This window comes from Eubalaena glacialis, chromosome 18 (genome assembly GCF_028564815.1).
Source record: "Eubalaena glacialis isolate mEubGla1 chromosome 18, mEubGla1.1.hap2.+ XY, whole genome shotgun sequence".
NCBI lineage: Eukaryota > Metazoa > Chordata > Mammalia > Artiodactyla > Balaenidae > Eubalaena > Eubalaena glacialis.
Window position 1 is genome coordinate 64,528,672 of NC_083733.1, and position 11,196 is coordinate 64,539,867.

General features: G+C 41.9%; 1 protein-coding gene across 7 annotated transcripts in view; it reads left to right on the forward strand.

Moving 5' to 3' along the window:
• Positions 1-151: 151 nt before the first annotated feature.
• LOC133078651 (zinc finger protein 615-like) overlaps positions 152-11,196 on the forward strand; it is a 68,251-nt gene continuing 57,206 nt past the window's right edge. For 2 of the 7 annotated variants that reach the window (XR_009697915.1, XM_061173776.1), the window contains exons 1-4: positions 207-362; positions 5,343-5,552; positions 8,316-8,442; positions 8,723-8,818. Coding sequence is in view for 6 of the 7 variants with exons in the window: in XM_061173776.1 (XP_061029759.1) it covers positions 5,538-5,552; positions 8,316-8,442; positions 8,723-8,818 (238 nt within the window). In the remaining variant the exon portion in view is untranslated. The other 5 variants (XM_061173777.1, XM_061173780.1, XM_061173788.1 and 2 more) reach the window with 5 other exon arrangements.

Below are 11,196 nucleotides of genomic sequence, written 5' to 3' on the forward strand. Positions count from 1 at the left end.
GCTCTTCGCTCTTCAGACGCCCGATCCCCAAACATGGCCGCGCCCACGGGGCCACGCTAGGGGGCGCGGCCAAGTTACCTCTGAAGAGAAGCCGGAAATTCGGTTGTCTTTTTGCGGCAGAAACGTCTCAGATCCTCGTTGGCCACCGTACCGCGGTGATGAGGGAAGCGACGAAGTTCCGCGAAGTAAGTTCAGCCGTGGATGGGTCGCTATCGTCCCTGGAGGAAGTCAAGTTAGTGGCTGGGTCTCTTCGTGTACAGTGGGGAGGGAGGGCCTGTCAGCGTCCGCGTTGGGTGATGCGTGTGGAATACAAGCGGGAGGACAGCGTGAATGGGTGTTCTTTTCCAGGGGAGCCCTAAAGGGTGGGTAACAGTGTATGTGTGGTTGGGGTACTTCTGGCTTCAGTCAGGAGATTTTCTTGTGGTTAGTGGTTAAAGATTCCTAGAGGTCAACGATTTACTCCCGAGGGCACGTGTTGAGGTCTTTGCCGTTTACTCTCTGTAGGGCTCAGTGATTGCGAACTGGAGGGTGGTGTTTGTCAGTGAATGCTGTTTATGGTTCGGGTTTTGTTTGGGGCTAAAAGATGGAGTATCTGTTTCGGGATTAATGGACAGGAGTCTCTGAGATTAATCCGGGTGGTGGTAGTAATCGTTTGGGGTCAGATGCGTGTACGGGCTGATACTTTGGAGGCCCGAGTACCTGGCCGCTGCGTGTGTTGAGCTCCAACCTCGGCCTGTGTAACAGATGTGATGGACGTTAACGTTACCCTTCTGCCGTTTAGGTCGGTCCGAGTCCCTTCTTCACCACTAGTTTTAAAATCCTCTTTGGCACCCAGCATCACCCCTTACTCTTAAACTCTCAGAAATGAAGGTTTTTGGCGAGGTGAATGATCCAGAGCTCCACCAGATGAATATCTAATAGCAGTATGTTTTACGATATTTAAGATGCAGCTTTTATCCTTTGTCCTGCAAGACTCCTGCACATTCCTCTTGGATATTTCTTTTCAGATTCTGTCTAAAACAAGTAAAATAACATCTCTGTCACCGTGAGTTCTGTTCCCAAAGGACAATGCTTGTAAAATTTTAGTGTAATTCAGTTTTAGGCGTTTATATTATGTCCTTAATATTCATAATTCAGATAAATTGCGTAAATGGTACTATGATTTTCTCTTTCACTTTATTTCATGGAATATAGATTTACAAATTATTTTAAATGCATGAACTGGTGGTATTATAAGTAGGTTTATATTAAGTGATTGCATACATTTATATAGACGTGAAATATTTAAAATACTTAGATGTCATTTTTTGGAACATTTTATGATTATGCATTTACCCATGGATTTGTTCCCTTGCCTTTCATCTCCAGCCTAGACTACGTATTTTTATTGCAATTGTAAACGTATTATTATTTGCTAACTCCCGTTTCCTTATAATTTTCTACAACATAAAAGAGCAGTTGACTTTATTTATTTATTTATTTTTGGCTGATTTTTTAAAATTTGAAGTATAGTTGATTTACAATATCGTGTTTCACGTGTACAGCACATTGATTCAGTTATACATGTATATATAGATATGTTTTTCAGATTCTTTTCCCTTCTAGGTTATTACAAAATATTGAGTATAGCTCCCTGTGCTGTACAGTAGGTCCTTGTTGGTTATCTATATTACATATAGTAGTGTGTGTATGTTAATCCCATCCTCCTAATTTATCCTCTCCCCACGGCCCCCAGCAATTAACTTTAAATATTTATGTTTGGTCACCTTACTAAATTCTTAAACCTACAATATCTTTCTTTCCACCCAACATTTTAGTGTGAAAATTTTCAAACATACAGAAATATTGAAGGGATTTTATATTAACCACCCATATACCTACCACTTAGGCTTTATTATTAATAGTACTAGACTTGCTCTACCAGTTAGTTACCTAACCCTCTGTTCATCCTTCTGTTCATGTATCAGTCTTTTGTTATTGTTGGTTTTGGTATATTTCCAAGTAAGTTGCAGACCTCTACCATTACTTTAAATACTTATTCAATCACATGATTCATTAAAGTTCTACTAACAGCCTTTTACTTGTTTCTTTTCTTTATGTAATGAACAGACATCTTATTTACAAATAATTTCGGCCTGGTGTAGAGTGAAAATTAATTTCGGAACGAGATGAATCTGGTTTTTCAATCCAAATTCTGCCTCCTGCTCATTGTGCAGTTTGTGTGACCTCTTGTCTGTTTCCTTCTTAGAAGAAAAGAAAAGAAAAGCAATTAAAATCTCTCCCTTAGAGTTATTTTGAAGATTCAGTGAAGTAAAATACCTTAAATAATGAACTGTGATGGCAGATGCATAGCATAGCTGAGTAAAAAAGCTGCTAATTTCCCCATATTTGTGACTTTGTGTTTTGTAAAATTTGTATTTATAACTCATTTTCTCTCTCCCTGCTTTCCTCCTTGTTTTCCCTCTCTATTTTTTTTTGGAAAGAAAACTTCGAGAGCCATGAACTTATATTAATGACCATGCTACAGCAATTTTATTTAAAGTACACTTTAATACTGATACTTTAATACTGCTGATATCTCTCTGATTTTTTTTTTCTTCTTCTTTTTTGGCTGCATCAGGTCTTAGTTGCGGCGCAGGCTCTTCGTTGCAGCATGCAGGCTTCTCTCTAGTTGTGGCCTGCGGGTTTTCTCTAGTTGTGGTGCGCAGGCTCCAGGGCGCATGGGCTCTGCAGTTTGTGGCATGCGGACTCTAGTTGAGGCGCACGAGCTCAGCAGTTGTGGCGCGCGGGTTTAGTTGCTCCGCGGCATGTGGGATCTTAGTTCCCTGACCAGGGATTGAATCCGCATCCCCTGCATTGGAAGGCGGAATCTTTACCACTGGACAACCAGAGAAGTCCCCTCTCTGATTTTTAAAATATACATGCTCTTATGAAAAATATAGTGAAGAAAGTAAAAATGACCTGTCAAATATCACACTTCTGCCAATATTTCCCTTTCAGAGATACTTAGAAATGGATTTTTAGGTTACCAGTTGATAGTTTCATTGATCATTTTCGCTTGAATGTTAAATTAGTCCCAGGAAACGTTCTTTTTAAACAGACATTTGACCTGTGTGTGCTTTAGAATCGTATAGAATTTTTCCATTTTAATTTTGTAACCAGCCTCCTGACTAAACAGATGTATAGACATATTAGGCAAATACAATTTGCCTCTCCTTATATTCAAAACTCACCTTTTATTATTATTTTTTCAAACTGCATTGCAGTGGGTAATGTATCCAAACTCAGATTCTCAACCCTGCTATTATAGTGTGAAAACAGCCTAAGACAATAGTCAACAGATGCGTCTGGCTGTGTTCCCATAAACCATGATTTGTAAAAAACAGGTGGTCCAGGCCCTGGACAGTCTGTTACTCACTCTTGATTTAGATGATCATATGGCTTTTCTGCTCCAATTCAGGGTTGGACACCTGGAGCCCATGGATTAACTCTGGTCCAGTGCCTGTTTTTGTTAATAAAGTTTTATTGGAACCTAGCACACCTATTTTTTTGTTTTTTAAATATGGCTGTTTTTTGGCCACATTGCATGGCATGTGGAACTTCCCCAACCAGGGATGGTACCCGTGCCCGCTGCAGTGGAAGCACGGACTCTTAACCACTGGACCGCCAGGGAAGTCCAAAAGTATGACTGCTTTTGAGGTACAGTGGTAGAGTTGAGTAATTGCCACAGAAGCCATGTACATTACATTTTCTGTCTCTTTTAACATAGAAATTATGTATGTTTTTAAAAGTTATTAGTTTTATTCTGACAACAGAGATTACAAATAATATACAGCCTTTATTTGTCAAAGTGTTACTGTAATTAGTACTTTTATACTCTATCTATACAGAGATCTTAGAACACTCATTCGTTTACCCACCTCATAATTTATATGCTATCATGGTAAATTTTAACTCTATTTTTTTTAAATTAATTTATTTTATTTATTTGTTTATTTATTTTTGGCTGCATTGGGTCTTCATTGCTACACGTGGGCTTTCTCTAGTTGCGGCGAGCGGGGGCTACTCTTCCTTGCGGGGCATGGGCTTCTCACTGTGGTGGCTTCTCTTGTTGCGGAGCACAGGCTCTAGGCACGTGGGCTCAGTAGTTGTGGCACGGGGGCTCAGTAGTTGTGGCTCACGGGCTCTAGAGAGCGGGCTCAGTAGTTGTGGTGCACAGGCTTAGTTGCTCCGCGACATGTGGGATCTTCCCGGACCAGGGCTCGAACCCATGTCCCCTGCATTGGCAGGTGGATTCTTAACCACTGCGCCACCAGGGAAGTGGTGGTTAACGCTCTATATTTTTAAAACCTCCTGAGATATGATCATTTTCCCAGCTGGTACTCATTTAGACTTAACTGCTTATTTACCAGTTTAGTTCCTTTTCATTCCTTGGTCTTCTGCTTACATTGGAGGACCCTTTCCTTTTGCTTGAAGAACATGTGCATTTGCTGTATTACAGGTATTCTGATGAAGAATTCTCTCTGGTTTTGCCTGAAAATGTTTTTTTTTTTTAATTGAAGTACAGTTGATTTACAATGTTGTGTTAGTTTCAGGTGTACAGCAAAGTGATTCAGTTGTACGTACATATATATCTATTTTTTTTCAGATTCTTTTCTCCTACAGTTTATTACAAAATACTGAATATAGTTCCCTGTGCTATACAGTACGTCCGTGTTGGTTATCTGTTTTATATATAGTAGTGTGTATATGATAATCCCAAACTCCTAATTTATCCTTCTCCCCCCCAACCCCTGAAAATGTTTTTATTTCAGTTTTATTCCTAAAGGATTTTTGGCTGAGTATCCTTTATAGGTTTATGTTTATAATACTCTTATCGAGGATCAAGAAGTGGATGGTAATGAGAAATTACATGACGGCGCTTCTTATTTGCTTAGCATGATGTTCTTCAAATTTGAGGGTGTGAACCCTGGGATGTAAAAAGACTTTTGAAGAGGTACGTGGACGCACGTGGTTTAAAAGAAGAAAAATGTGTATATCCTATCTGTGTGTCCTCTTTCCTAAAGTTGATCTACCTGTGGATTTCCCTGCCAGTGGGGCATTGTGCTGTGCTGGTTCTCCTTCCCACATCCCCTTTCACAGTCTTACTGCTTCCACTTTACAAGAGAAAGGTGTACTTCCCAAATATTCGGAATGTTGTGTTTTATTGGCCCAGATGTAAAAGCTTCTTAATAAAAGGACCGATCAATCTTTGGGGGCCTTAATTTAAGGTGAGTGGCCAGCAACACTGACAGGATCTGGGCCGAAAGAGAATGTGCCACTCAGAGTAATTTGCTCTTCAGCCCACAGGTGCTGGCTCCCCAGGAACAAGAGAGATCAAAGGAAAGAAGGAGGAAAAGATTCTGAGACTTAAGTACTGTCAGTTCTGGAGACATCCTTGATTGGAGACTGAGATTTTTGCACAGAAATTTAGAGCTGATCCAGAAGAGCTAAAGACAGCATCCCAGTTTGCAGCCATTTCCCAAAGTCAGAAGAAAATGATCCAGGCCCAGGTGACTTTTGGTTTCTTTTACTCTTTCTTTATTCCCCAGTGGCTTTGCCTGTAAAAATCAGTGCAGTTAAGTAGAAAAGTTTAAATGGATCCTAGCAGGATCTGGAGAAATCTTGGTAAAGTTGGATCAGGAATATATTATTCATAGGATTCATATTCCATGACTCGTGTTGGGATATAATATGTGAATGTGCAAAATCCTGTGAGTTATATTAGCTGTCAATTTGTGTCTAATATCTCTGACAGCCATCACAAGAGAGTCATAAGTTACATGATAGGCAGTACTACAAACTGTTTCTACTCCCAGCACTTCTGGCACCAAATGTGTGGGTCTTTCCGGACCAACAATCACGTCTCCAACTCTCTAGATACCAGCTGAGCGTCTACAATTTAATTCAATTCCGACATTAACTACTGCAGTTACTGTCAGTCTCCACAGGTTTAAGGGCTCAATCCCACAGGACTGCCCTCACTTTGGATGCCAAGTATTGGCTGCCCACAGTACCCATACTTCTGACTTGGTTGCAAATCAGGGGTTCCCGAAATCCCTTCCTCAGGTTGGATAATTTACTACAACGGTTCACATAACTCAGGAAAAGACTTTGCTTACCTATACTGGTTCATTATGAAGGATACAGCTTGGGAAGAGCCAAATGGAAAGATACTTAGGCAAGATATGAGGGAAGGGACAAGGACCTTCCATGCCCTCTCTAGGAGTGTCACACCCCCAGCACCTAGATGTGTTCACCATCCCGGAAGTGCTCTGAGCCCTGTAGTTTAGGGTTTTTTTATGGAGGTCTCATTGGGTAGGTGTGGTAGATTAAATCAACGGCCATTGTTGATTGGCTCAGTTTCCAGTCCCTCCCCCCTCCCTGGAGGGCTAGAAGTGGGGCTGAAAGTTCCAACCCTCTAATCACAAGGTTGGTTCCCTGGGCAACCAACCCCCATCCTGAAACTCTCTAGGGGTCCACCAAGACTCACCTTGCTAGCATAAACTCAGGTATGTTTGAAAGGGACTTGTTATAAATAACGCAGAATGCCCCTTACCTCTATTACTTAAAAAACTCCAAGGGTTTAGGAACAATTGTGTTAGAAACTGGGGCTGAAGACCAAATATATGTTTCTTATTATATCATATATCATAGGGATCAACTGTGAGGAAATAGCAGACCAGTTCCTTGAAGGATGTTAATGTTTCATGGCACATGGGTCTCAAGTTCACATAGGACTTTGACGGTTCTCCATAGAGGTGATGTGTTGGTCCTTAACTGCAGTCCTTGACTGTCCTTACTTCTTTCTTTTTTTTAAATAAATTTATTTATTTTTGTTTATTTATTTTTGGCTGTGTTGGGTCTTTGTTGCCGTGCACAGGCTTTCTCTAGTTGCAGCGAGCGGGGGCTACTCTTTATTGCCGTGTGCGTGCTTCTCACTGTAGTGGCTTCTCGTGTTGCGGAGCACGGGCTCTAGAGCTTCAGTAGTTGTGGCACGCGGGCTCAGTAGTTGTGGCTCGCGGGCTCTAGAGCACAGGCTCAGTAGTTGTGGCACATGGGCTTAGTTGCTCCACAGCATGTGAGATCTTCCTGGACCAGGGATCGAACCCATGTCCCCTGCATTGGCAGGCATATTCTTAACCACTGTGCCACCAGGGAAGTCCCTGTCCTTACTTCTTATAAATGTAAAAATATGTTTCCTACAGCTGTTTCCTCATTTCATCTAATATGATATTAACCCCGCCTAATGATATACACACATATATGTGCATTGTCTCTGTTCATATATATATATATTCTTTAAAGAATAGTTTTCTTATAAATTTGATCATCTAATCTTTCTTTTGGACTTTTTATTCTTTTTTTGTTTTTTAATTTTTTTTATTGAAGTATAGTTGATTTACAATGTTCTGTTAGTTTCTGGTGTATAGCAAAGTAATTCAGTTATATGTATTCATATTCTTTTTCATTATGGTTTATTACAGGATATTGAATAAAGTTCCTGATCATCTAATAATCTTTTATGCTTTATACGTGTTTTGTACAGTTTTTTTTTCTTCTTCTTCTTTTCTTTTCTTTTTTTTTTTTTTTGGCCACATGGCTTGCAGGATCTTAGTTCCCCAACCAGGGATTGAACGCAGGCCACCACAGTGAAAGCACCGAGTCCTAACCACTGGACCTCCAGGGAATTTCCTGTACAGTTTCTCTTATTTTGTTTAGTATATTGACCACTGAAATTAGTATGTATTGTCTTCATCTACTTGTAAGTAGCATATAGTTTGATATTAGTGAATGCTTGTGAGAGAGCAGAAAATATGTATTGATCTCTGCCCCCTGTTCCTGGCACAGAGCTCCTAAAACCCTTGTGATTCCCTAAGTGATAAGAACACTAGGGGCATCTCCTGTTCTAATATTGGTCTTTGACCTCTGTTCTTGGCACAGGGCTCCTGAAACTCTTGTCATTTCCTGGGTGACAGGAGTGACTTTGTTCTACCGAGGTGACTCTGAGTGAGCTCCTGGATGAGGGCTGGTAACCGGAAAGACCAAGCCATGATGAGAAGCTTGGCATTTATAACCCTGCCTTACGCATCTATTCCATCTGGAAGACTGCACCATAACATAGTATTTTACTAGGATTCTTATTCTATCACAGCGTAAGAAGGAAAAAACCCACCAATTTCCTATATGGCAAAAGTGAGCAGAATAATTTCCTTTACATTTTTCCATGTCACCCAAAGAACATCACTTGGCTAAATGTGACTGTGTTATGACAGGAATCCCTGACGTATGATGACGTGACTATGAAGTTCACGTGGGAGGAGTGGCAGCTCCTGGACCCCGATCAGAAGGACCTGTACCGGGATGTGATGCTGGAGAACTATAGCAACCTGGTGTCCGTGGGTGAGGACAGCTCCCCTGGGTCCCTCAGTGGGTGCCTGTCAGTGACCGTTCCATTCTCAGCCTCTTAACTCTTCAGACTAACTGCATTCCTCTGCAATGGTTGAGTCTCAGATCCTTCTCTTGCCCCAGACTAGAGGGTATAATCGCCCCTCTCCTGAGAGAAAAGCCTTGAGGTTACAGATGTGAAACCTGTTTATTCCCTCCATGTACCATTATCCCTTCCTGCCGTATCCCAGCCCAGTTCGATACGTCTAAGTCTTCTATCATTTTTCATGAACAGGGTATCAAGCCAGCAAACCAGATGCTGTCTCCAGGTTGGAACGAGGAGAACAACTGTGGCCAGTAGAAGATGACAGCCACGGTCGAATCTGTCCAGGTGAGTGGGTGAGACCCAGCAAGGTGGGCAGCCAGGGAAGTCGTACTCTGGTCAGGAGAGAAGGCGTCAGAGCTGTGATAGTGTCTGAGGAAACATAAACAGCACTATCACCTACCTCTCTTCCTGTATAAGAACTCTTTCTTTGTGGAAGTTAAGAGGAAAATATAGGGCTTCCCTAGTGGCGCAGTGGTTGAGAATCTGCCTGCCAATGCAGGGGACACGGGTTCGAGCCCTGGTCTGGGAAGATCCCACATGCCGCGGAGCAACTAGGCCCATGAGCCACAATTACTGAGCCTGCGCCTCTGGAGCCTGTGCTCCACAACAAGAGAGGCAGCGATAATGAGAAGCCCGCGCACCGTGATGAAGAGTGGCCCCCACTTGCCGCAACTAGAGAAAGCCCTCGCACAGAAACGAAGACCCAACACAGCCATAAATAAATAAATAAATAAAATGTTAGTTTAAAAAAAAAAAAAAAAAAAGAGGAAAATATATCCCTTTGTTTTCTTCTGAGATTTTATCCCTGCTTATTTCTAAACCATGAGTGTGTGTGGTTTTTTTTAATTGTCTTTATTATTTATTTATTTAATTTCAGTTTTAAATTTTTGGCTGCATGGGGTCTTAGTTGCGGCACGCAGGATTTTCGTTGCGGCACACGGGCTCTTCGTTGTGGTGCGCAGGCTTCTCTCTAGTTGTGGCGTACGGGTTTTCTCTTCTCTAGTTGTGGCGCGCAGGCTCCAGGGCACGTGCTCTCTGTAGTTGTGGCATGCGGGCTCCAGAGCTAGCGGGCTCTAGTTGAGGTGCGCGAGCTCAGTAGCTGTGGCACTCGGGCTTAATTGCCCCATGGCACATGAGATCTTAGTTCCCTGACCAGGGATTGAACCCACTTCCCCTGCAATATAAGGTGGATTCTTTACCACTGGACCACCGGGGAAGTCCCTGATCCCCGCTTATTTCATATGCATCTTATTTTTGTTTGTTTGCATAGTTTTCTTCTTCCTTGGATTTTCAAATCTTCCTCTCCTTCGTCTACCATCACAAGATCTCTGTCTGTATTACCGCCTCTCTTGCTGTGATATCCCACTTTCCAGGCCTCTCTGGAAAGAGAACTTTGAGTTCATCATACTCTTCTTACCACTGTACCTTCTTCCTGCCGTATGAGGAAATAACGATTTCCCACCATAACATGCAACCCCACCTTGGATGCTGTGTCCCCATGATAACCTGGTTTTTGCTGTGCATTTGTGTGGTTCTTTGGTCCCCACCCCCTTCCAGGGTTTTCCATACTTTCATTTCCATTTTCTTCTCAGTTCTCGTAAGTCTTAAAAGTTTCTTCCATTCCCATGAGTTAACCTCTTTCTGTTCTCTGAAAGAGACACCCCCAAATTGACTTCTCTCTTAATATTGTCTAATGTACAATTTCTTTCTACGTATTTTATTCTTCGTCATGGCAGCTGGCCTGTGACTTCCTATTTTGTGTGTGAGAACAGAAATCTTCTCTCCATCCTTTTAAAAATTGAGGTTCACTTTCAGTTCTACACATTTAAAAGAAAAACATGTCTTAGTGTAAAAATTGCTGTAAGGAAAATTAAAGCAGCTAATGGAAAAGTGGGTGTTGGGGCTTGGAACTGCCCTTTTGGAATGGGAGTGGCTCTCTGATAAGGTGCCTTTGAGCACATAGATGAGGGATATGAGTAATCTTCCTGGGTGAGGAGTTTTCCAAATGTGAGACAGTGGGAAGTTGAAAGACCTGAATCTGGAATGTGTTTGAGGAACTTCGAGGAAACCTACATGGGTAGAAGGGACTGAGCAAGAGGGAAAATGACTGGAGTTAAGGGTAACAGGGTAGTAGCTGGGGGTTTTGGTACATAGGTCACAAACTGCCTATCAAGGGCATTCAAGACCTTGACTCTTTTCTGAATAAGTTGAGAAAACAGGGGATTTTGAGTAGAGGAGTGGCATTATACAATTTTTAAAGTGGATCACTTTGCCTACTTTATAGAAGGTAGACATTATTGGGGAGGGGAATGTACTTTTATACTCTGGGTTACAATGTGTGACAATAAAATAATAAAGATTAAAGTCATCAAAGATGAAATGTGCATGGGAAAGACTCCAGGAGAGGCTGCACACAAGCTTCCCGGTTGTCCTCTACCAGTGGAGTCATGTGAACAGTGCTGAATTTTCCCAGCAATGATGTTTGAATGTTTGACAACATGTGTGAAGTGTTGCCAACCAGGGAAGTTCACCCAAGCCTGGTGCCTCTAGACCCCAGAATCAGAATGTTACAGTGTTGTCCAAAGCCTCAGGCATACAAAAACAGGCATCTACCACAAATCACATTGTTAGCATAAACTCTATGATATGTCCTAAGACCTCAT